Source organism: Carassius carassius, chromosome 9 (assembly GCF_963082965.1).
Source record: "Carassius carassius chromosome 9, fCarCar2.1, whole genome shotgun sequence".
In the NCBI taxonomy this organism is placed as follows: Eukaryota; Metazoa; Chordata; class Actinopteri; order Cypriniformes; family Cyprinidae; genus Carassius; species Carassius carassius.
The window spans coordinates 13,960,786-13,986,059 of NC_081763.1; the positions used below are offsets into that span (position 1 = coordinate 13,960,786).

Here is a 25,274-nt window from a genome sequence, read left to right on the forward strand (position 1 = left end):
TAAGAATCTCAGAAAACTAATCTCCTGTCAAAAATGCCTGAAAAGGAATCTTAAGAGACCATTTTCTCAAAAAAAAATTTGTTTTTTATATGTATAGAATAAAATAGAATTAGGTATTTTATTGTTTTAAATATATTATCCATATGGTAATGTCAGTCCACAAATGAACACCCTACCTGGTCTAAGCCTTGCAGGAATACATAGCTATTGTGAGTATTTTGCTTGTCATATTACCTTTAAACTGTTGTTGGTTGCCAGTGCCTGGCAAAAATTAAATGTGAATAATGACGTTAATTGTGCAATATTAAGCCTGTACTTTGCATTGGCAATATAAATAGTACAGGCTTAATATTGCAATTTGCAATGTTGCAATCCATCTTACCATCTGTCAGAAATGCATGCCTCATAATTGTACTCCATAATGGATTGTTCAATCTGCTTTCTGTCAGGTTGTATGGTATAGATGTTATAAACATTTATACTATCATTCGTATTCTTGTGTAGCTGCACTGGGGACATTAGAATTTGAACTGAGGTATGAGACCGCAACCAGTTCACTCCACAGTACCATCATCAGAGCCAAGGTAACGTCAGTCTCACACCTATTCGTGACTCACACTACAAAACCTGCAGGTGATTTACTCTTTAGCAGTTTGTTCTAATTCAACAGGTCTCCATACCGTTGTTTCTCAAATTGTTTGTTTTCGGTGTAGGGTCTGAAACCTATGGATTTTAATGGTCTGGCAGACCCTTATGTCAAACTTCATCTTCTACCAGGAGCATGTAAGGTGGGCAAGTTTAGACCCTGTTTGGAGCAATTAAACCTTCAATGCATGATGTTTACAGATTTTTATAAGGCATGTTAACCATTCAGAGTTGTTTCATCAAAAAATGTTTTTTTTTTTTACTTTTATGAACTCATTCTGTTTGAGTGTTCACTTTATACACTATATGGCCAAAAATACATTGACACCCAAACACCAAGCACATATGTGCTTATTGAACATTTATCTCAAAACTATGGGAATTAATAGAGATGATCTTGGGATGGGATGCTGGGATTTGCTCTCATTCAGACACAAGAGAATCAGGGAGGCATTGATGTTGGGTGATGGGGCCTGACTGATAGTCTGCGTTCAAATTCATCCCAGTAGTGTTCATTGGGAGCCGGGTCTGGGCTTTGTGCCTGTCACATTTTTCTACACCATTTCATTATAGATCTTGCTTTGTGCACAGTATCATCATTCTGGAACAGAAAAGCACGCTCCCCAAACTCTCCCAAAAATCACCTTCTGTGACATTAAAGGGTCAAGCCAAATAGCCTATATACATTAAAAGCGAATTTCCACACATTTTTGGCCACATTGTGTTTTTTATTTATGATATAATATATAATCAAAATGATGAATCATGACAAAGTGTTGACACAGGAAGTACCTCTGAAATAATGCTCAAAATGTTTTATAGAATTTATATTATACTACCATTCTAAATTTTGGGGCTGGTAAAATTTGTAAATGTTTTTGACAGTCTTTTATGCTCAACAAGGTTGCATTTATTTGATTTAATATACTGTAAAACGGTAAATATTATTACAGTTTAAAATAACTGCATTACTTTTTTTTTCTTTTTTTTACATATATTAAAATGTAATTTTATTTATTCCTGTGATGCAAAGATGAATTTTCAGCATCATTACTCCAATCTTCAGTGATATCCTGATATTATGATCCTCCAGAAATCATTCTAATATGCTGATTTGCTGCTCAAGGAACATTTTTTTACGTTTTGATCTATTTAATATGTCCTTGCTGAAAATGATTATTTTTTTTAAATTCTGAAATCCTACTGACCTCATATTTTTAACGAGGTTTGAGTATATTAAAGGATTAAGATATTAAGATATAACCTTTACTCTTTATCTATTGATTTATTCAAACTGTTTTTTACCGACAGGCTAATAAACTGAAAACCAGAACGATACGTAATTCTCTAAATCCTGTTTGGAATGAGACTCTTACTTACATTGGCATCACAGAGGAGGACATGCACAGAAAGACTCTGAGGTTAGTGAAGACATCTGTGCATTCTTTAATCTCTCTTTATGGGTGACTCCAAGTGGGCTGTGAATCTATTTTGGAGATTTCTTTCAAATTCTCCTCTCAGAGAGCAGTGATATGACAGTAGCCTGCACATCTTGCTTCGACAGTAGGTGTGTAGGTGTGTGACAGAGAGTGCATCTGCTAAGCAGACCTTCCCCGTCGCTTATGAACCTTCAGGAATGATCAAGTTTCTGAGTACATTAACTATTGTGTGTGTGTTGGAAAGTCGGTATGTATTTAGGCTGAATATTTTTGCAATGCTGAAAAGCCCCAACACCTCAAAGGATCCTCACAAGAGGTGAAGTGACTCTAGCACTCAGGTTTATGCTGCGATTATCCACAGAAAATTACCTCTGTGCTTGTGGTATAAATGAACACTATCCCCTGGCAACCTGGGACTGGGACTGGTGGTGTTTTCAAACTTGCCCTTTTTTTAATGGCGGGGTGACAGCAGTCAGAGAAAAGTCATTTAGCTGTTTATCTCCTTGGGACAGCACAGGAGCAGAGGAGAGAGTCAGTTCCGCAAACACACAAGCAAACCATTGAAAAAAAGAGCAGGTGCTTACTTCCGACCAAACTGTCAGAGCCAGAAATATCATCCTAATCCCATTCATAAATATAAATTTCTGTCTGAGCCATTTCCAGCTCTTACTGCTCTGCGAAAGGCATTTTTCTTGCATTAAAAAAAAATCAATTTCACCTATACTACATTTAAAGCTTTCGTGTTTATCTTTGCTCTCCTATCAGTATAATTGAATAACTCTCTCACTTTCTTTTTTATGCCGTTGTTGGTGTTTTTCTCAGGTTATCGGTGTGCGATGAGGATAAACTGACTCATAATGAGTTTATTGGAGAGTCTCGTGTGGCCCTGCGACGTGTGAAACCAGACCAGACGAAACGTTTCTACACCTGTTTAGAACATCCTCCACCTGTAAGAGACACATACACACATAATCTGTTTGAGTCTGTGAGAACAGTGCCTGACGTTAATGCTACATCATTGTGATCAATGACTCATCTGAATCTAATTAATATAAGCTTGTTTTTCTAGCTAATCTTCACCAATTAGTGCGATAGATAGATAGATAGATAGATAGATAGATAGATAGATAGATAGATAGATAGATAGATAGATAGATAGATAGATAGATAGATAGATAGATAGATAGTGTATTTAGCAAGTTAACTTCTGTGAGTTGATGAAAGATTATTTTCTACAATGCATTACCTGTATTGCTTTTCTTTCATTTAAATTCAAATTAAATGAATTCAAATGGAACCAATTCTTCACTCTTGAATTTTGCTAAGCCCTGCTGAAAAGATAAAGAAAGGGAAATGTTTAATTTGACTATTTTTTAGCTTTGTGATATGTAATTTAAATGACCCAACTTAACATACTTTTATGATTAAGGTAAATGTAAAAGTCATAAAATAAATCGTGTTTACAAGCTGGACCAGAGGGATTTTCCTTGAGCCTAAAGTTTGGGGGGTGTTAGAGGGAAAACATGGCAGAGACAATGAATAAACTGTTTGTATTGATTATAAATTTGCTGAAATGTATAACATTATTTTTTGTATTTTTTTATTTCATTTAAAATAAAACTAAGTTGCATGGATAAATACCATAATATAAGTTGCATGTATTGCACAATGACCTTATCCATCAATATTTGTCTTTCAAGAGAGCTGCTTTTATAAATTTTGCAGTTTGGGTATGGTAACATAGCTAAAAATAAAATGCATTCCAAGTTGCTGTTGGTTCATGTAGAACTGATTGATGAACTTGCACCTAGACTGGACATGTTTATTAAGTAACAAGGCAATTGTGACAAGACCTTCTCCAGTTATGAATGCTGCCATCTTTATTGTTTACTTTAATCAAAGGAAATCACAGCTTTTGTGAGATCAGAAAAGGAGCTTGATTTTGGTTATTCACTTATCTTAGGGGCATTTCCTCTGAGGCAGTGCCTCCTCAAAAAAATGGATGAGAAAATAATCCACAGTACAAAAACAAAACAACACAAATATTTTGATTTTTTTTTAAAGTGACTCGGTGCTTCCATCGTGCTGTGTTTGGCCTATTGTGCTGTTCACACTGTCTAAATTATAATAAAATGGTGTTAACAAAAAAATTAATTGAGAAATACTAGCTATTTACCTACTTGTGGTGTGTCAAAATTAAACCTGAAATTACTTGAAAACAGTCTGTAAGGGATTTTTAGTGAGCAATCAGCTTGTTGAAATGAATGGTACATCTTCTTTTCTGTCATGACAAATATCGGAGTTATTGGCATGGTAATGTACATGCTCGTGTCCTCGCCAACCGCCTTCTACCACTATCTGAGGAGATGCTCCCTGAATCACAGTGCGGTTTCCATCCATCTAGGGGAACAACTGACATGATCTTTTCTGCTCGCCAACTACAAGAAAAGTGTCGGGAACAGGGACTGCCTCTGTATATGGCCTTTATAGACTTGACAAAGGCCTTTGACTCCGTGGATAGCATAACTGTGGAGCATACTATCAAAGTATGGATGTCATGCCAAATACATCCGTGTACTGAGGCTACTACTGCATGATGGCATGTCAGCCACAGTGCTCAATAGTGGCTCTGAATCTGAGCCATTTACCGTAGAAACTGGGGTCAAACAGGGATGTATCATTGCACCTACCCTATTTGCCATCTTCATTGCAGCCATACTCCACCTTACTGGCCAAGAGTTGCCACAGGGGTTCCCAATCCTTTACAGGACTGACGGCAGGCTCTTCAACCTTAACAGGTTCAAAGCCAAGAGCAAAGTCAGAAATGCCACCATCATAGAGCTGCAATACGCCGATGATAACGCCATTGCAGCACACTCTCCTGAAGTCCTCCAGGGCATCCTAAATGCCTTTGCCAAGGCATACAGAGCCCTGGGTTTGGTCTTGAACATCAAGAAAACTCAGGTTCTGTATCAACCACCACCCAACCAGCCATCACTCCAGCCTATCATCAAAGTGGATAACACCACTCTGGAAAGCGTGGACCACTTCCCCTACCTTGGCAGCATTCTCTCTTCCAAAGCTGATATAGACTGTTAAGTTAACCATTGCCTAAGCTGCGCCAGCGGAGCCTATGCCAAACTCAGGACAAGAGTCTTTGATGACCGAGACCTGAGGGCTCAAACCAAGGTTCTGGTTTACAGAGCTGCGATTCTCCCAACTCTGCTGTACGGAGCGGAATCCTGGACCACCTACAGCAGACACCTGAGAGCACTGGAACGATTCCATCAAAGAGCCTTAAGAAAAATCCTGAGGATCAACTGGGAAGACAGACGTACAAACTCTATTCTGGAGTATTCTGGAGGAAACGAATATGCCCAGCATCACTACCACCATAATGCAGCACCAACTCCGATGGACAGGACATGTCATCCGCATGCCCAACAACCGTCTCCCTAAGCAGATCCTGTACTCCCAGCTAAAAGAAGGACAGCGAGCCCCTGGTGGGCCAAAGAAACGCTTTAAGGACAATATCAAGACCAGCCTGAAAAAGTTTAACATCACGTCCGGCGACTGGGAGAATCTCGCGTTTAACAGGGACTACTGGAGAAAAGCAGTGCAGGAAGGTGCAGCACACCACGAAACAGAACTCCACCGTGCCGCAGATGCAAAGCGGCAACACTGCAAGGACAAACAGAGAAAGGCTCCACCACCACACATCACCTCAACCTTCCAATGCCCACATTGCACCAGAATCTGTGGATCACAGATCGGCCTCTACAGCCACCTGAGGATCCACAAATAAGGCGACCCGACGGAGAGGACAGTCATACTCGTTTCGAGTGACCGCCGAAGAAGAAGAATGTACATGACAATGTTAACGTATTTGGTCTTGGTGGAATAGATCTGCTACACTGCTGCTGCTGCTGTGGCAGAGGAAGTACAGAGACTTGCTACTGTCAATACATCCACAACATGCTGCCTTGAGCATTTAAGAAATATTGCTGCTGCAAATATAACATACATAAAATAGCCCCATAGGATACATGAATCACCTTATAGCAGATCTAGACAGGTGGGGCTGGGGAAGGTGGAGGGTTTCTGAAGCAAGCTGCAACTTCTAAGGCAAGCACTAGTCATATTTGAATGCTGAGCAACGAGCTCATTGGCTACCAATACAGGAGAGAACCAATCAGCTGTGCCATGTGATAATGATGTCATTAAGTCAGATTGAGTTAGACCTATCGGACTGCGCCATCTAGAGTTTCATGCCATGAACTCTGTATATGTTTGTGATCATCATGACACCCGCAGTGTTTGAAGACTGATGGCCAAAAAATGAACAGCTGAACATTTGTTAACAAATAAAATATACATAAAATATGAAATCTTTTACTGTTCTTATAGTTATTACCTAGTAATAAATAAATAAAATGCTTAAAAAGCACTAACTTGTTGATAAATGTACTTTATTTTAATAAACAGGACATTAATTACTTTGTTAACTGAGGTAATGTTTATTTAACCTGAAAAATGTGTAATTTAAGTGTAACTGGAACATGAATTGACATCATAAAAGCAGTGAGGACTTTGCCTCCTTATTTCAGAACAGCATGGTTCTTGCAGGCATTCAATCAGCTCTTATCTGCTGTTGTATGAACAAGGCAATTTGAGAGTCACATCTGTTATTATTGCAAACCACTGACTGTATGAATGTCGCCAGTGACATAGAGAGACTCTGCTAACTTCATCTCTGTCTTCTTTCTCTGTATCTGCCAGCTTCCCTCTCCTACAGCCATGGGAGCAGCACTGCGAGGGATTTCCTGTTACCTACGAGAGGTACTCTACTGTCTCACAGCAAAGCAGACAATTAACAAAGCACTGACTTTTCTGGATGCAAGTTAGCAGTGACGTTTTAAATATTACAAACTGATAACTGCCTGCTGATTAATGATCTCTCACTAAAATGTTTTCACATTGGGAGCTAAACTCATTTGCATTTCAATAAGAACATTGAGCATATTATGATAAGTGGGATGGAATAAAATCGATTAGCATTTTCATTACAATACAAAATTGTTCTCAACATGCTAGGCGCCCCATGATGAGAAATACTGGAAAGTAAAAAGGACACGAGGAGGATTAAAAGTGGAGGATGGAGTCAGCTAAGGAAAGGGCAGGCGTGAGGATGTACTATTTGCGCATTTACGTGTTTAAAGCAAATCCCTGCTCTGTCTGTCAGCAAGAATGAATGTGGCATCCATAAATGACGGATAAGATTAGCTGAACAGCACTGTGGCCTCCAGAGAGATGAGATACAATTTGTTCTATTTAACATAGTGTTGTACAGCACTTAACGCTGCCAATGCCCAGTGTTGACAATTTCATTACAGAAGCTGCTGAACAGTGAGCCAGAGAAAGAGAGAAAATTCAGATCCATTTCTTCTGAGACATAGAAAGAATCTGGAAACTGGGGGGACACATTATAGAGCTTATCAGCCTGGCTCATGAATACTAATTAGGTGACATAACAGTATTGAAAAGCGCGTAAATGGACACTAGACACATTAGGATTACCACTTACCGACTGTGGTTGCAGGTTCATTCCTTTGATTATTGGTGGAAATGCATATTTTATATTCCGTTCTCATTTCTTTCATTAATAAACCGATAAATGGTAAATTCGAAAGGACAGAGGCGGCAGAACACTTTGCCACCCACCTGAAAGCAACAAAGATTTCTGGAGACTGAAGACAGAATAATAACATTTTCAAAGGAAGTGGAGAGATTATGTGGGGGGGGGGGGACAAGGAGAAAGCCACAGACAGTATAGATAGGGAAGATGAAGAAAAACGGAGTGAGAGGTTATAGGGTTATGAATGGACAGAGGGTACCGGGTGAGTGACAGACAACACACTGGAGGAAGAGAACGAGAACTGACAGGGGAAAACTGCTGAACTGCTTCGAGGGATCACAGAGACAGTGATGGTTCAGACAGTGGTTTGAAATGAAATTATGTTAAAGGGACACCTCACCCAAAAATGTAATCATTTTATAGCAAATAAATGACAAAATTTATGGCAACCTCATGCCATTCCAAATTAAACTTGCTTTCTTCTGTAAAGAATAAAAAAGGATGTAAGTGAAGATTTTAATGCAGGTGAAGTCATCTGAAACCATTCAATAACTTTGAGGAACAGACTGAAACTCAAGCCATTATTTCTGAAAATCTTCAGTGTGACAGGCCTTGAGAAAGAAGTACAGTTTAGCATAATTGTATAAAAAGTCCTTATTTTGAAATTAATAAACTTAAAAGAATATACTTAAGTGTGACCTGAATGTAATGTTTTCAGGCACTTGATTGCATGTTAATTGCAATTCAATTAGTTGAGCTTTAGAGTGCTTTTTTTTGTCTAATAATCTCATAATTAGTTTTTTTGTCTCTGACGTATGGTTAGTGCACCGCAAAAGTATGACAAACGTCTTTTATTTTTTAAAAGAACTAGTTTTCTAAAAATGTAATCTTGAATACAGCTGAGAGTTGGAAATTTAATAAAAGTAAAAAGGTGGAGGAAGAATATGGAGAGCATGCCCCAGAGACGAAGTAAGGATCACAAAGTCACAGACGGTGTTTATGGTGCAATAGTCAGTGTGTTTATTTAAAGCTTTTGATTTGGTGTCATGACTGGCATACATACAGATTCTGGTGGAGGCTGATGACTGGTGCCATGCCATCTGCCTGCTAATCACGCAAATCTGAATATGAAAGTTGTGCTAGCGCTGATATGTGTGTGTGTTCCCAGCCTCACTGCGCACCTGGTTACCTGCTGGATACACCCCTCATTATCATTAGCGAGTCTGCATGATGGGGGTCATTAGTTTGAAACCTCACGGAGCACAGCAGCCAAAAGCCAGATAAATTCAAGCTACAACATTTAAACCACGCTAAATTAATTCATCCCATTCAGAAATGCCACTGGCATTTTAATTAGCTGCAGAAACTTGCACTGTCAAGGAAAGCCACTGCTAGGCCACCATCTGCTTATTTTCTAGCAAAAAACTCTAATCTTATTGTATGATATTTGCATATTATTGGAGTTATTGAGCTACTATAGATTTGATTAAAATTAAGGGGTGTAGAATTCAGTAGGGATGCGACATGTCCCTTCCGACATCCCTAGCAATAATTTTGATCAAATAACTAAAATATATTTATACGTGAGCACTTTTGTAATTTTGGCTGCATCTAAAATGGGTCATACCATTGACATTACTTGAGAACATAAATGTTCCTTCTTCAACTTTAAATGAATGCAGTTAAAATTAGTGTACAAAGCGAACTGAAATTAAAAGAGCATGCGGTTTAGATGCATGTTACAACAGTTAGAATCCTGAGGCAATTAAGGTAATTAAGAAGCCCCTTGTTATTGTTATAAGTGCGATTAAGCAGTCTCTGTTAAACAGCCTCATTCTGGTCATTAGTTACTTTTAACTTACAACAAAATTAATTCACTTAAGTTAATATTAAAAACCTTAATGTCGGTACCTGAATAACATTTGTTTTTGTGTATCTATGTCTATCATGAAGTATATAAAACTTATTTGAAATGTTATGGGTTTCCATAAAATTGTGTAATTTTGAACATACTGACATAAAAACTCTGTTTATGAGTTATGAGTGTTTTGGCTATAAATAAATGCTTTACATTACATAAAATTGTTTTCAAAAGTCCATAAATTCAAAAATGGGAGGGGGCAGCTATTACGTCCCAAACGATGTCAAAATCAAACCTACGCCTTTGATTATACTCAAAAACTTTATCAGACCTAACATTTAGTTTTTATGCAAATACTGGAAACAAAATCCATTCTCCTCCCCTGAAGTATGCATTTTTCTCTTAACATTGCATATTTATGTGCCCTCCTGCAAATGTACAAGTACATGAGTGGGAAACCACAACAAGTGGCGGTTCTTAGAGTAGTTGACCTCATGTGGCAGGGAATTATTTGTGCCTATTTTGTCCGTCTCCTGAGCATTAGACAGCTGGGCTGCTCTCCTCGCTGTTTGCATTTTGAGTTGTCTGTTTATAACGCAGGGGTCACTCCTCTGTCTGCCCACTATTTGTGTGTGTCTCCTCACTGTTAAATTAACGAAGGTCTGGCAATGTAACTTTCACTCACTCCAGCTCTGTTTCAATCACACACACACACACACACACACTCTCTCTCTGTATCTGTCCCCACACAATTACGTTAATGAAACATCACACTTGCCAGCAAACAGGTTTGGCTTGGCATGCTTCTCACTAATGGGCAAACACACTCACAACCCCGGAACAAACACACACGCGCACACACACACACAATGTGGCAGACGTGGCTGTAAGGGGAATTTCAAAGTGCAAGGTAAATAACTAGAACTAACAGGGCTCTTTTTATAAAAACAAGAGGGAAAGAGACACTGTGATGATTACACTATTGATCCTGTCTTTTTGCTGGTTACTGAGGGTGCGGATGGGAGAGAGACGGCTTAAAACAAAAGGCAGAAAGAGTATGAAAGACACAGCTGACTGCTCTTTGAATATAACACTTTCCTCATAAATGCCTGAGAAATATTTCCAATTTTATTAATTCAATTAAAATTTTAGATGTGAAATCCTGTTAGATTAAATATATATTGTGACGGGAAGAGCACAAGACAGACACAGTGGGCGTGGCGTCAGGCCTCAGAGAGGCTTTTATTAACAGAAAATCAAATAAAACAGGGGATAAAAGGTGGCCAAAGGGGAAGAGTGTCCAAAATAAACAGGGAATCTGGTGTCCTCGTCGTGCTGCGGGGTTCGTGTGGGTCGGGCAGTGTTCATGGAGGAAGGGTCCAGGTAAGGGGCGGAGTCCGGCGGCCGCACGCGCTCCCCTGTTCGGTCCGGGGCGCGAGGGGCGGTGGCTTCCTCTAGCGGCCGCATCTCTCTCGTTGGCCGCGGCGCTGGCAGGGGATGGACGGCCCGGCATCCTGGCCCGACGGCCGTGTAAACGGGTGCGGTTCCCATCCGGATCGTGGGTCCGGCAGCTCACGTCTGATCCCTCCAAACAAACTTGGTCCCCTTTTGTTCAGTATCAAAAATATACTTTTTTTCTTCTTCTCATTCTTTCTTTTCCTTTTCTCCCTTCCAGTGTGTAGATAAGTAACTCTTTAAATGATATAATTCAAGCCTTTTTTATATCCTTTCTCTAACATTTAATTTACATTAATCAAATGTGTTTTAATTTCTACACCTCCAATGTTGCTATTGCTGTTATCATAGCAGTTAAAATTTTTCCCAATATGTTATTAATTTGCCATTTCATTTCTAGTTAATTCAAAGAAAAATAAATAAATAAATCTTTATTTCTTGTTCCTTTTTTTTTCCTTTCTCTTGTCCCATCTCTCCTCCCTTGCTCTTTCACTGCTCTCTCTCTCTCTCTCTCTCTCTCTCTCTCTCTCTCTCTCTCTCTCATCCTTCTGGATTGAAGTAATAATTATATATTTTTCTACTTGAAAAGAAGAAAGACTTGTACAAAGAACTGCGACTGGGTCAACCGACTGAGGCACAGACGTCAGGATCATTGTGAACATCCTGTACTAGGGTCTATTAAGGAGAGACCGTGACTAGGTCATACGCAGATGCCCTAGAAGAGGCCTCCCTAAAACCTATGATTCAAAGGAAATGGGTTCACATTTTATCTCACAGGTCTTCTCACATCATTACTTTGAAATAAATCAATCTCCCTCAATTTCTCTTTTCCTCTCTTCCTCTTCCTTTCTCTCCTCGTTTTCCTGTCTATCATTTTCTCTCCCTCCTCATTTTTTTCCCTATTAAAGATAGGAAATTTCATTTTTATTATTATTATAATATACTTTTTTTTGGATGAGCTATGTTCTCCAAACAGTGGTGGTGACAGCAATGGTAACAAAAGAAAAAGTGTGTGTGTGTGAATATACATATATTCAAATTGGGAAAAATTTCTTTCTCTCTCCTTTTTCTTTACATATATTTTCATTTTTATTATCATCAGTAATAGCAATGTGTACATACTGGATCTTCATAATATATTATTATTACTACTACTACTATTATCATTAATATTACCACTTCTACTACTGTTATTATTATTATTTGTTTATACAAACTTTTTGTTCCCTCATGTTTTAGAAGGCTTGGGAGTGTTTCTGCTTAACACATTGTATTTTTGTCCATATGTTTGTCTCTGGTTTTGGTGTAATTCTTTTGTTTTTCTACTGTCATCTGTTATGTTTAAGAAACTCACTTAAAGTGTATAATTATACATTGATGCCTTGAAAAGAAAAACAATAGGATGGAACCTGGCAGATTGCATATGTGTAAATAAATAAGGGGTTAGTTCTTATTAGTGGGGGATTGAGAGTTGTATTGTTTGTAATTTCAATATTTTGACTGGTGATATTAGGCTGGTTAGTGCCATTTTATCTGACAATATGAAATATTTCTGTGTTAGACAAAGCAACTACCTATTAGCACTCTATAAAAATAAAATTCCAGAAATCATCAAATTATTGTTAGTAACTTTGTGCTGTTGTCCCCGATGTCGAATCCCGGAGATGATGTCATTAAGGATATGGCTGTAAGGGATAAGAGATTAAACTAACTGGAAAGTTAAACTGAGGATGCAAGAAAATCCAACATGATTTTAATTAGAAAAAGAAATATGGAGAAACACTTGAAATATGTCTTAATAAATTTCCAGTTTTTCTTTCATTAGTGCAAGACCACACAGGGACCTGATAAAAATAACAGCATCTATTCAAATCAAAGTGTATTTAAAAATGTACCTGTGTTCATTTAGTTGGGAAATTATGAGAAGATAAAGTTGTGAGTTTAATATTTTATCTAATATATAGACTTGCAGGCATGAACTGTATTAATGATACTTTATAAAAGAAATGGCACACATGGCTATGCTCTTTATTGTCCTTCCTCTCTATCTGTGCATCAGTCTAAACTTTGATCTTGTCCATTACACTCTTTTATATCTCCCGACGGAGAAAACTAATAAAAACAAATGTTAGTTATCGGTACAGATGGATTATCGAATGTTTATGTAAATATTGTTGCTCTCGCGGTGTAAGCATTGAATATTCACACTTGAGCATTCTCTGCATGCATTATTAATGTGCATTCAAATAAGAGTCTCTTAAGCCTTACTAATGTGTGTTGCCTGTGTGTGTGTGTGTGTGTGTGTGTGTGTGTAAACATTGCACCAAATCAGACAATTATGTCTCTTTAAGCCTCCATACTTCACAAAATCCTGAAGAGGCTGTGCTCAGATCTGCCCGCTTCCCCCTTTGAAAGCCACTGAAGCTGATCTAAGCCTGAACAGACCAGGAAGACAGAATGATAAATGACTGTCTGTGTGTGGTAGAAGATGAGTCTGAATCATACAAGTTATCATAGAGCATTTGCAGAAGGCTACAAGAGTTTAAATAGGGACTTAACATTTTAAGACTACACTTCGGCTACGCTTATACTAGTGCAATTTCGCTTTAAAACACATAGGTTCGACAGAATGATTTAGGCACATAAAGAATGCTGATTGGCTCACTGACTTTGATGAGATTAACTACTTAAGGTATCAAAATTTGGTATGGAATGACAAGACATTTTTTGATACTCGATGGTCAGTGTCTAAAAAATACTCAGTAGCCAGCACCACTGTTTATAATTATTCTACATGTGAACATGTAAATTAACATGATTTACCCAGAGGGAGTCCTTGTCATTGGTTCAGCTGTATGCTGTGTACCGAGTCTCCTACACAGTCTTTTTTAATAAAGATGATTTATTACAATGCTTGCAAGACAGCACTGTATTTATATTCTTTGTTAGGGTTTTTTCTAAACCTCTAACCTTAAGTATTAAACTTAATTTAGCATGAACCAATCTTAGGTGAGCTATTATTTTAGTTTAGTTTTTATTTTTGTTTTTTAGGGTGTGACTCAATCAGCTCCCTAATGTAGTAGTAAGTGCACTTCCCCATGTAGTCTAGAGCTGTCCTATTCATCCCATACGACAGTCGAAACATTCCAAACCACCAAAATTCACAAAATTCTAAATTCTTACAAAATGAATTACTCACAAAACAAATCATGCCAAAAGCATATACGTCCTGTCTTAATGTACACATTTGTTGTCCACAAATATCTTTAACATTTGAAACCATGTAAACATACCCCAAATGTTTTGTAGATCAAGGCCATTTTGTGCCCTAATTTGTTCATAATACTCTGATTCACAAGTCAAACATTTTTCTAGTGAGCCTGTGAGCTCAAGATTAAAGTTTTCTGATTTCATATACAGTGCTCCCCATAAGTATTCAAACAGTAAACACAAAATTGTTCTGTTTGCTGTGGAGTCAAGAAATCTGTAAATATGATTGAAAGATGAATATGAGACAAAACTACAGAATCACATTTTATTATTGGGTGATTCAACACAAAGATGTTTTACCAGCTAAGAAGATCAGCACTTTTAGAGTTTCATCTCCCTGTCTGATGTGAGAATAAGTATTTGAACAGTTGCCTCACAGGTCTTTCTACGTGTTCAGCTGTGTACTGTTACATTAATTTTTCAGATATTAAAAGCAGGGAATGTGTCTTATCAGTTATATCCATTGCTTCTGCATTCTTAGTCTTGCATTCGATGATGACAAACACAAACCAGAATTAAAGACGAGGAAGACGACTCTGAAACAAAAGCAAGCAATTTGGATGCTAAAAGAAAAGAGGAAGTCAATTAGAACTATAGGAAGAACAAAGGCCATAGAGAAATCAAGAGTTTGGAAGTTACTGGTGACATCAGCAACCAACGACGACCTGATCGGCTGAGAAAAACAACAGTAGTTGATGACAACATGTCTGTAAAATCACCAACAACCTCCAGAAAGCTGAGGTGATGCTCTGTCAATCTACAGTCTGCAGAAAGATTTGACACAGAATTACAGAAGCTAACAGGATGCCTTAAATTCAACTGTTCCAATAATTATGCTCACATCAAACAATGGGATGCACTCTAAATGTGCTGGCCTTTTTATTTGGTAAAACATGTTTGTGTCAAAAGACCTAATAATAAAATGTGACTGTAGCAAAGTTCGTTGGTTGGAAGGAAGAGGACAAAGGGGTCGGCGGGACTGCTGACAGTTTTATTACAAAATAAAAAGAACTCAAAAGTTACAAACACCCAAACGGTGACTCTTATTCTGACAGCGCTCATTCCGGGTTACTCTTTCCGGTTTCCGTTTTCGTTTCCGGCCTGGGTCAGCAGTCCGTCTCTCTCTCTCACTTGCTTCCGATTCTCCTGGCGTTTTAAACTCTCTCCACGCCAATTACTAGAACAAGAAACAGGTGATGATCATTTCTGCCCAAACCACTCACTTACTGCTCGTCTCCTGATTCTCTCTCCCGCTGCAGACTTCACTAAACCACGCCCCCCCTGCCACATACCCCCACCGCCCGACTCAGGCTGGGGAGCCATCCGGCCTGCATCCCCCCCCTCCCCCCATTTCTGGAGAGGAAGTCGGCCACCGCCATCTGAACACCCGGCCTGTGGATCACCTTGAACTTAAAAGGCTGAAGAGCTAGATACCAATGAGTGATCCGCGCGTTGATATCCTTCATGCGGTGGAGCCATTGCAGCGGAGCGTGGTCCGAACAGAGGGTGAACTCCCGTCCCAGGAGATAATAGCGGAGGGTGAGGACGGCCCACCTGATGGCAAGGCACTCTTTTTCGATGGTGCTGTGTAGGAGAGTGTAACAACGGCCTGCCACACAGGGCAGCCTTGACCTGAGTAAAGGCCTGCTGGCACGGCTCCGTCCACTGGACCGTATCTGGCACCTCCTTTTTAGTAAGGTCAGTCAAAGGGCTGGTGAGGTCCGAATAATTAGGAATAAACCGTCTATAATATCCCGCCAGCCCCAAAAACTGCCTTACCTCCTTTTTGGTCTTGGGACGTGGGCAGGTCGCAATAGCGGCTGTCTTATCAATTTGGGGACGCACCTGCCCATGCCCCAAGTGGAAACCCAGATATCTTTCTTCCACCCGCCCAATCGCACACTTCTTTGGGTTGGCCGTGAGCCCTGCTTCCCTCAGCGACCTCAGGACAGCCCTCAGATGCTGCATATGCCGCTGCCAATCATTACTAAATATAATGATATCATCTAGGTAGGCAGCCGCATACGCAGCATGGGGCCGCAGAATCCTGTCCATGAGGCGCTGAAAGGTAGCTGGGGCCCCGAACAAGCCAAACGGAAGGGTAACAAATTGGTGTAATCCGAACGGCATTGTGAAAGCGGTCTTTTCTCTGGACAATGGAGACAAGGGGATCTGCCAATAGCCCTTTGTTAAGTCCAGTGTCGAATAAAAGCGAGCCGCGCCCAGCCGATCAAGCAACTCGTCAACCTGCGGCATTGGATACGCGTCGAATTTCGACACAGCATTCACCTTGCGGTAATCTACACAGAAACGGACTGAGCCGTCCGTTTTCGGAACTAAAACTATCGGGCTCGCCCAGTTACTATTAGATTCTTCTATTACCCCCATGTCAAGCATAGCGCCTAATTCAGCCTGAACTACTTTTTTCTTGTGCTCAGGTAGACGATACGGCCGGCTGCGAACTACCACGCCCGGCTCGGTCTCGATATGGTGCTGAATCAGGTTAGTACGGCCCGGTAGGGGTGAGAAGACGTCGGCAAACTCTGCCTGCAATTTCGTTAAATCAGTGAGTTGAGACGGCGAGAGGTGATCTCCCCCGGGAGCCAGGGCGAGGGATGATGGTTTGAAATTCGCCTCTGGCCCGAGATCATCCTCTCCGCCAATCACCGTTGCCAACATCACTGATTCAGCCTCATTCCATTTTTTAAGAAGATTGAGGTGGTAGATCTGACGGGTCCCGTTCCTATCGGACCGTATTACCTCATAATCGAGATCTCCAACCTGTCGTGCGACCTCAAACGGTCCCTGCCACTTAGCCATTAATTTGGAGCTCGACGTTGGGAGTAATACAAGTACTTTCTCTCCCGGTGCAAATTTGCGTAACCTAGTTCACCGGTTATACAGCTGGCTCTGGCGGTCCTGGGCTTGTAACAAACTCTCTCTTGATAGCCGCCCCAATGTGTGGAGTTTTGTTCTCAAGTCCAGCACATGCTGAATTTCGTTTTTGCCCTGAGATGGTCCCTCCTCCCAAGTTTCTCTCAGTACGTCAAGCACCCCCCGGGGCTGGCGTCCATAGAGAAGCTCGAAGAGGGAAAACCCCGTGGAGGCTTGCGGGACCTCTCGCACAGCGAATAACAAGGGCTCTAGCCACCTATCCCAATTTTTGGCGTCTTCGTGAACGAACTTACGGATCATGGATTTAAGTGTGCGATTAAATCGTTCGACCAGGCCATCGGTTTGTGGGTGATAGACGCTAGTTCGAATCGACTTAATGCCCAACAATCCGTACAGTTCGCGTAGCGTACGTGACATAAACGCCGTGCCTTGATCGGTGAGGATTTCTTTTGGAACCCCCACCCGGGAGATAAGTCGATACAGGGCATCCGCAACACTTTTAGCGGAAATGTTGCGGAGGGCCACCGCTTCCGGATATCGTGTTGCATAATCAACTATGACTAACGCAAAGCGATGTCCTCGTGCCGATCGCTCTAATGGCCTGATGAGGTCCATACCAATTCTCTCGAAGGGGACCTGCATTAAGGGAAGAGGGCGCAAAGGCGCTTTTGGGGCGGCCGGTGGGTTTACCAACTGACATTCCGGACAAGACGCGCACCACCTGCGCACGTTGTCATGAATGCCCGGCCAAAAGAAACGGGCCATGAGGCGATTTAGTGTTGCTGCCTGTCCCAAATGGCCCGCCATAGGATTAGAATGAGCCGCATGGAAAAGCATTTCCCTGCGGCCCTTTGGAATTAACAATTGGGGTGTATTCAATTTTGTCCGAGCGTCTTGGGTCACTCGATACAACCGGTCCCTTAAAATGGCAAAATACGGATAGGAGAGCGGGAGGCTAGGTTGGAGACCATCCATCATCCTGAGACTGCTCCAGAGGAAAGTCATCACGCTCCGAGAGAATCAGTCTCCCAATTTTGTTCGATTCCCCTGAAGCAGAACCCAGCGGTCCTGGCTCAGTTTCCCCCACCTGTACCCGTGCGGTCTCCTTCCGCAACTTATTTCCCCAAGAGGCATCCGCACATAACGACCCCAATTAAACCGTAAACGTGGGCCAATTCGTTCCCAAGATTATCGGATGCCGGAGGTGGGGACTAACCGCCACCTCCACACTATGCTTTTGTCCCCGGAATTGAATTATAATTGGGACAACCGGATACTCCACCACATCCCCGTGTACGGACCGCACCTTAACCACGCGGCTTGTATCCAATGCCCCCGGTTGAATCAGGCTTTGATGGATTGAGGTTTGGTTACATCCTGAATCCACCAAGGCCGGATATGTACCCCCCTTGATACTCACGGGTATTTGGTACTCGCCAGCCTGACCGGGGGTGACCTGTGGGACGTCCGGGACCTGGATCATCATCCCCACCTCCATCACTGGACACCTGTCCACAAAATGCTCCGGGTCCCCGCAACGCCAACAGGCCAGCCCAGACCTACCCGCCGCCCCAGTGGCAGGGAGTGGATTGGAAAATTGGAGCAGATAGAGCGGAGACACGGAAGCACCACTGTCCCCTCCGGCAGCCACAAGCCCCGCCCCCCTGGGCGGGGCCCTTGGACTCGCGAAGTAGCCTGGGTCAGACCCGCCCCGCCCCCCTGGGACACGATCAGGGCCGGGTGGACGGGACCTTGGGAGAGGGACAGGGCGAGAGAGAGAGAGTTAGTAGGTGGGGGTGCACCGACCCCTGGGCACCCCACCATGTGGTCCTCCGCCAGGTGGATGGCCGAGTCCAGCGACGTGGGGCGGTGGCACTGGACCCACTCGGCCGTCTTCTTGGGAAGCCGAGCGATGAACTGCTCCAGCACCACCAGGTCGATGACATGCTCCACGTCGCTTCCCTCGGCTAATAGCCATTTGCGGCAGGAGTCCCGGAGCTGTTGGGCCATCGCGAAGGGTCGACCGGCTTCACCCAAGTCCAGGGACCGGAACCGCTGGTGGTGTTGTTCGGGCGACCGGCCGACCCGCTGGATGACGGCCATCTTTAGGTCATCGAAGACCAGGAGGTTCGCCACCGGAAGTTGCTGAGCAGCCACCTGGGCCTCTCCAGAGAGCAGGGGAATGAGGCGCACCGGCCACTGCTCTCGGGGCCACCCGCAGGCCTCCGCTGACTTTTCAAACAGCTCCAGGAAGGCCTCCGGATCGTCCTGGGGCCCCATCTTGTGCACCGGCAGGTGCATGGGTGCGGCGGGCGGCCCGGCGGCTTCGGCGTGAACCTCCCGATCAATCCAGCTCCGGAACCTCTCGCAGTCCTCCTGCTTGGCCTGGACAATGGCCTGAAAACGTCTCTCCTGGTCGGTCCTCAGGTCCAGCAGGGCCTGGTGTTGTTCGCGGTGAAGGACCGCAAGGGAGGCGATGATATCCGCAAGCGGCGTGGCGGCCGGACTTTGCATGGCGGCGGCGACGGCGACGGCGAAAGAACTCAAAAGTTACAAACACCCAAACGGTGACTCTTATTCTGACAGCGCTCGTTCCGGGTTACTCTTTCCGGTTTCCGTTTTCGTTTCCGGCCTGGGTCAGCAGTCCGTCTCTCTCTCGCTTGCTTCCGATTCTCCTGGCGTTTTAAACTCTCTCCACGCCAATTACTAGAACAAGAAACAGGTGATGATAATTTCTGCCCAAACCACTCACTTACCGCTCGTCTCCTGATTCTCTCTCCCGCTGCAGACTTCGCTAAACCACGCCCCCCGCCACAGTGACATTCTGTAGTTTTGTCACATATTCATCTTTTAATCATATTTGCAAATGTCTTGACTCCACAGGCATGAAAAAGAAAGCAATTTTCTCTTTACTGTTCCAATACTTATGGAGGGCACTTTATATAGCTGCCTTCCTGTCACACAGTGTTATTGTATGTGTGTTGATCCTTGTGTAACTGACTGTAAACAAGGAGTGATTCACATTTCATATGCGCATCATTTAAGCCTTGAACCTAAGCCTACCAAAACCTCAACATTATTCTTTTGCTGCCTTGCAACAACTGGTATTTCCTTCTATAAAACATTTTATATTTTAGGAAATTAAAGGGTGTCTCTCAATCTGCTCTCTAGTCCAGTAGTAAGTGCACTACCTTTGCTGCCTTGCAACAACTGGTATTTCCTTCTATAAAACATTTTAAATTTTAGGAAATTAAAGGGTGTCTCTCAATCTGCTCTCTAGTCCAGTAGTAAGTTTCACTGTTAAAATCACTCCAAGGCAAAAATAATAATAATAATAATAATAATTATAATAAAAATTTATAATAATAATAATCATCATACCAGAAGGACATCGGTCCTGTTGTAATGTCCTTTTGTAACGGAGTTATTCTATCCTTAAATATCTTTACATTTGAAACCCTATAAACATGTTCCAAATTTGTGTTCTTGATATTCTGATTCATAATGAGCAAAATGAGACACAGCTCAAGACTAAAGTTTGAAAATTTTCCATTGACTTGCAGTACACTGATAGAATGTTAAAATGTAACCAACAGCGATGGTGTCATCAAAATATTTGCATATTGAGATGTGATTCCTCTTCTTTCTTACAACTATTTGCATGCGAAATTCTGATTGGGTTCGTCTTCCATCTATATATGCATCCATAAATAGCTGCCTTTTTTTCTACCACACAGTGACTGTGTTGATTCTTGTGTAACCGATTGTAAACAAGGCATGAATCAGCATTTCATATGCGCATACTTTTTTCCTTGAACCTAAGCCTACCTAAAACCTCAACATTATTTCATGCAACCACTGGTATTTCCTTCAGGGAAACGCCTAATCTAGTTACATTTTTGGACCTAACATTCATTTGTTCTTTCTTGCAGTGGGAAAACGAACAGTTGACCAGTTTGGAAGAGAGGGGCCGCCTGTTGCTCTCGCTGCAGCTCCTGCCACCTCCTGCAGAGGACGAAGCAGAGGGCCGGCGAGGGGGCTTGTACGTCGGAGTGCTACGCTGTGCCCATCTGGCAGCCATGGATGTCAACGGCTTCTCAGATCCCTATGTGAAAATGTGAGGTTTCTGCAACAACACTGAGAAAGCACAGACATCCAAAAAAATACAAATACAAATAAATAAAGAGCAAAGGAAAAAGAACACTGGTTTTGAAGGTTGGTGCCATACACAGTTCTCAAAGGTGGAGAGTGAGTAGGAGAAACTGTAAAACGAGAAAGAAAAGAGAGATGGGTAGTATAATAAGGCTAAAAAAAAACATGGTATGTCCTACGTCTTTCCTCTGATGTGTCTCTGCTTCTCACTCTCTCATTTGTGCCCCCCTCTAATCTCTCATTATTTTTCTCACATCATGTATTAAAATAAACGCTCCCAAACAGTTCTTCCTCCCCAGGCAAAATGGCATAAGAACAGACAGGACCCCCACCCACGCTCACGTCCTTTCCAGTTACTCTCTCTCTTTCTCTTCCATTCCTTTCACAAACGCACACATACACATTCTCTCTTTTCCTCAGGATCAAAGCCATATTCTATCTGTGTGTCTTGGGGGAGGGTGGGTGAGAGTTAACAGCAGTATATAAAGCAAATCACATTTTTATGGAAGCCTATGGGACGTCATTGCATAAGCTGAAAAGCAAACAGCTTGGTACGAATGTGTCTGGAGTCTGTTTCGTATGCTTGCGACAGCACTGCCGCTTGTTTTAATCTCCTGCTCTCCCACTGTCCTGCTCTTCCTACAGCCCTCACTTTGTTCTTCCATCTGCCTTTCTCTTTCCAGATATCTGAAGCCAGATGTGAAGAAGAAATCCAAACACAAAACGGCAGTGATTAAAAAGACCCTTAACCCAGAATTCAATGAGGTATGGATGTATTTGACAAACTGCCGGTGCCGGGGAGTGTGACACACTCATTTCATTACACATGCGCATGTGTGTCGTGCACCTCACAAGCGTTTTGAGTGTTAATGAGATGTCTGGTCCAATATTTCTTTGTGCTGTGTCCTTGCTCACTTCACATTCCCAGAAGACCTCCACCTAAACGCACTTTTGTCTTGCATCACCATGTTGCACATTTATCATTTCAGGCATGTCCTCCGTTTCTCTTTCTTCTCCCTCTCCTCCTCCCCGTCTGTCTCACACTCTCTCTGTCATGTGGGTGGCGGGCGATCGCCAGTAAGGCTAAGTGTTTCCATTCACACCCAGATTGTCCATATACTTACTCCTTGGCTCAGACTGAAGACTGCTCATCCAATCTCACACGCCACTATCTGCTTAAAAGCAGGTCTGCCCCCTTCTCAACAGGAGCCACGCTCAGCAAAACCGTGCTATCATATCATATCAAAACCGTTCATGAAGGTGCTGAAAATTCCTGGAGGAATAAGGAGGCAGGAGCAACAGCGCTCCTCAATGTATTATATTTAGAACATGCTCCAGTTTCTTTTTTATGAACTGTTTGAACATGTGTGGCTGTCTTTGGCTCTGGGGAGAGGTCAGAAGTGGAAGGTCCAGTGGTTTGATCCCTGCGATGCCAGCATGATTTAACTCGGATATCCCAAAAAGCAGCGTCTGTTTAAAATGTATTGCCTTCTACTGCATAAATGTTTATTCCCTTTATTCAGGCACATGCCAGGCTTCAGTCAGTGGGTGTGAAAGCCTCAGATGGGAACATCTGTTTGACTGAACTACCAAATGCCATTTGTTTCTGGAAGTTTGTTTTTGAATCAACTTTTCATGGGGTTTAGTATTTTGATCATTCCCCAGGTAGCTTCGGAGCTGTCAGGATGATGCACATGAGATATTTCTATGTTTAAATTTGTCCTTTGAAATGAATAATGGGGAAATCAAATGTGACATTGAATAAATGACATTTTGGGCTTTGGCCAAAGGGTTGATCAGTTGAGAACCTGAGACATCGTCCTTCAAACTCTGATAATGTAATTAAACTATTGCTAACTGCTGCAATAATTCATGTCATATTTTACCAACCACAGGAGTTCTTCTATGAGATCTCTCTATCTGAACTGGTCCATAAGACACTGGAGGTCACAGTATGGGACTATGATCTGGGAAGATCTAACGATTTCATAGGTGAGAGCATGCAAGTATGATCTGTTATAATGAGCTGTTTTTTGCAACCAACTGGGGCTGTTTACACACAACATGTTTTTGTGTTCCATTGCGTTGTGTTTCCATTGTTTACCTTTGCACAGGCACTAGACAGTCATCTATTAATTTGTAGTGTGCATCAGCATATTGTGCTGCTCAAGTTAAAATAACATCTCAAGACCTAGTGTTTTTTCTATTCTCCTAACCTCAGTCTCACACTGTAAACGCAAAATGTGAGACAGATGTGAGACATGTTTGACCCTTGTGCTTAATTCTTGTTTTCCTTTCTGTGTCTTGCGCATGAACACTGTGTTTTTTGAATGCAGTGTCGTCATGTTCGACTTAAAAAAACAACAACAACAACTGTGCATTATTCCATTCATTGCATGGTTATTCACCAAATAAATAAGTATGTGGGCATATAATACTGATACAAAATTATTTTATCTGTGTTAAGTAATCCAATACAATGTACAAATAAATCGGTCTAGCAAAGTGACCGTTAATTTTAAGTTGCAGTCTGACACACAACACTACCGTGTACAATAACGATATTGGGAAATATCTGAATGCTGCAACTGAATCAGAATCAAAAATTCCAAAGAGTTTTGTAATAATAGAAATTTCCTTTATTGGTGGCAATAAATGAAAATTTGATTAACCATGCTTAAAAATTAGGCATGATAAAAATTCTTCATTGGCATACATCTAGAAATATATTAGATTACCCTGCCAAACTAAATGTATTATCTTTATTATATGTGTTTTTGAGGAATAAGGACTGTGCCAACATGGGCTGTGTTTGTGATAGCATACTATTATATCATGCATATCGGGACTTATGTACTTACACAACTCAAAATATACTCTTGAATTGCAGGTGGTGTGTGCCTGAGCTGTCACGGCCAAGGAGATGCACTTCGTCACTGGATGGACTGCTTGAGGAACAAGGGTCAAAGGGTGGAGCGCTGGCACATTCTGACCAATGAGCTGCCTCAGACCACCTGCCATGATTGAGGAAGAATCCTACCAGGAACGAGGAAATCGGTCATGATAGGTTAATGGATTTGATTGATATGAGGTGGATATAGAGATAATTATATACGCTAACTAGGGCCCAATATGTTGGAAGTAAATTACACACTTAGTGCTGTTTAAAAGGAAAGTGGAGGACGGGCCACCAATTGCCTTCTGACTTGGTGTCACTCAAAGTGAGTCCCCGCCCCTTTCACCAAATTCTCTCTCTCTCACGCTCATTGCTGCACGTTTTCTACACATTTTGTAACGTTGAAGTGTATTTTACTCTTATGGAATCTTGTGTAGCACAACTCTCTTTTTTGACTAACTGATTACAATGTATTTCAATGTTCAGTGCTTTCGTAATGCTTGCACACAGCTTGCAGTGCATGCAAACTGCCTGCCATGGACGCATCAAAATGATATACATATGGTATCGCCATAACAACATGGAAAGGTCCTTAAGCAATGTTGTCAATTATATTTAAAACGAATACAATTTCATCAGGAGCAGGTTTATATGTGCTGCTAACAAATAGACTATCCATTTTGTAGCATGATGCAATGTTTACATTTTTTACTTTGCACCAACTCTGTTTCCCAAGGTCTCAAATTTGGCGGTTTTCAATTTCCAGTTGTTACTTTTCTTTAAAAAGGGGTTTTATGGACATGCTACAGTTTGATATCGCATATGTTAATTACTTGATATATTTTTGGAATCAAATGTTTATATGTGCCATATACTTGGACTATCTGGAGTGCGTCTGCATGCGTATGCATGTGTGTCGTCTGGTTGTTTTGTACCAAAAAAGTGCCGTATTCTTGAGAGTTTGTGGTTTACATTTATATGAAGTGATTACGTACAAATTGGAAATACATTTGAAATGCATTGCTC

At 41.7% G+C, this 25,274-nt stretch overlaps 1 protein-coding gene across 1 annotated transcript in view; it reads left to right on the forward strand.

Moving 5' to 3' along the window:
* Positions 1–25,274, forward strand: part of LOC132149000 (double C2-like domain-containing protein alpha) — a 31,599-nt gene extending 6,325 nt beyond the window's left edge. The window contains exons 3-11 of the mRNA XM_059557858.1: positions 505–584; positions 714–788; positions 1,957–2,066; positions 2,907–3,033; positions 6,864–6,923; positions 21,133–21,317; positions 22,036–22,117; positions 23,248–23,344; positions 24,243–25,274. Of these exons, the coding sequence (XP_059413841.1) occupies positions 505–584; positions 714–788; positions 1,957–2,066; positions 2,907–3,033; positions 6,864–6,923; positions 21,133–21,317; positions 22,036–22,117; positions 23,248–23,344; positions 24,243–24,379 (953 nt within the window). The 3' untranslated portion in view covers positions 24,380–25,274. The remainder of the gene's footprint in view (positions 1–504; positions 585–713; positions 789–1,956; positions 2,067–2,906; positions 3,034–6,863; positions 6,924–21,132; positions 21,318–22,035; positions 22,118–23,247; positions 23,345–24,242) is intronic.